Source organism: Buceros rhinoceros, unplaced genomic scaffold, assembly GCF_000710305.1.
Source record: "Buceros rhinoceros silvestris isolate BGI_N320 unplaced genomic scaffold, ASM71030v1 scaffold8094, whole genome shotgun sequence".
In the NCBI taxonomy this organism is placed as follows: domain Eukaryota; kingdom Metazoa; phylum Chordata; class Aves; order Bucerotiformes; family Bucerotidae; genus Buceros; species Buceros rhinoceros.
Window position 1 is genome coordinate 11,004 of NW_010409977.1, and position 676 is coordinate 11,679.

General features: G+C 60.1%; 1 protein-coding gene across 1 annotated transcript in view; it reads right to left on the bottom strand.

Moving 5' to 3' along the window:
* Positions 1–676, bottom strand: part of GALNT5 (polypeptide N-acetylgalactosaminyltransferase 5) — a 14,784-nt gene that overhangs the window by 2,500 nt on the left and 11,608 nt on the right. The window contains exon 10 of the mRNA XM_010135426.1: positions 600–645. Within this exon, the coding sequence (XP_010133728.1) occupies positions 600–645 (46 nt within the window). The remainder of the gene's footprint in view (positions 1–599; positions 646–676) is intronic.

Genomic DNA, 676 nt, shown 5'->3' on the forward strand with positions numbered 1-676 from the left:
TCTCTCTTGAGCTTGGGAGCCCAAAACTGGACACAGGACTCCAGATGTGGCCTCACCGGGGCAGAGGAGAGGGGGAGAAGAACCTACCTTGACTTGCTGGTCACAATTTTCTTAAGGCACCCCAAGAGACCATTGCCTTTCTTAGCCACAAGGGCCCATTGCTGGTTTATGGGAAACCTGTTGTCCACCAGCACCCCCAGGTCCTTCTCCCCAGAGCTGCTTCTCAGGAGGTCACCCCTGACCTGTCCTGGTGCAGGGGGTTGTTCCTCCCCAGGGACAGAACCCCACACTTGCCCTCACTGAGCCTCATTTGGTTTCTCTCTGTCCAACTCTCCAGCCTGTCCAGGTGTCGCTGACGGCAGCACAGCCTGACAGTGTGTCAGCCACTGCTCCCAGTTCTGCGTTATCAGCAAACTGGTTGCGGGGGCACCTCAGAAGCCAGATCCCTAGAAAAGGTCTTCCCATGGACCTCTCTCCTCAGAGGGACAGAGTACTCTAACCCAGAAGGCTGGGCACACGCAGTTGTCGTGCCGGCCCACTGGCCCAGACCTGGGATCACTGGCCACAGCGGGGGCTACTCTGGCCAGCGCTTCACTTACGAGCTCTGGCTGGAAGGTGGCCAGTGACCGGTGCAGCCACGTCAGGCTGGGGCTCCTCCCCTGGGCGCGGGGCAGGG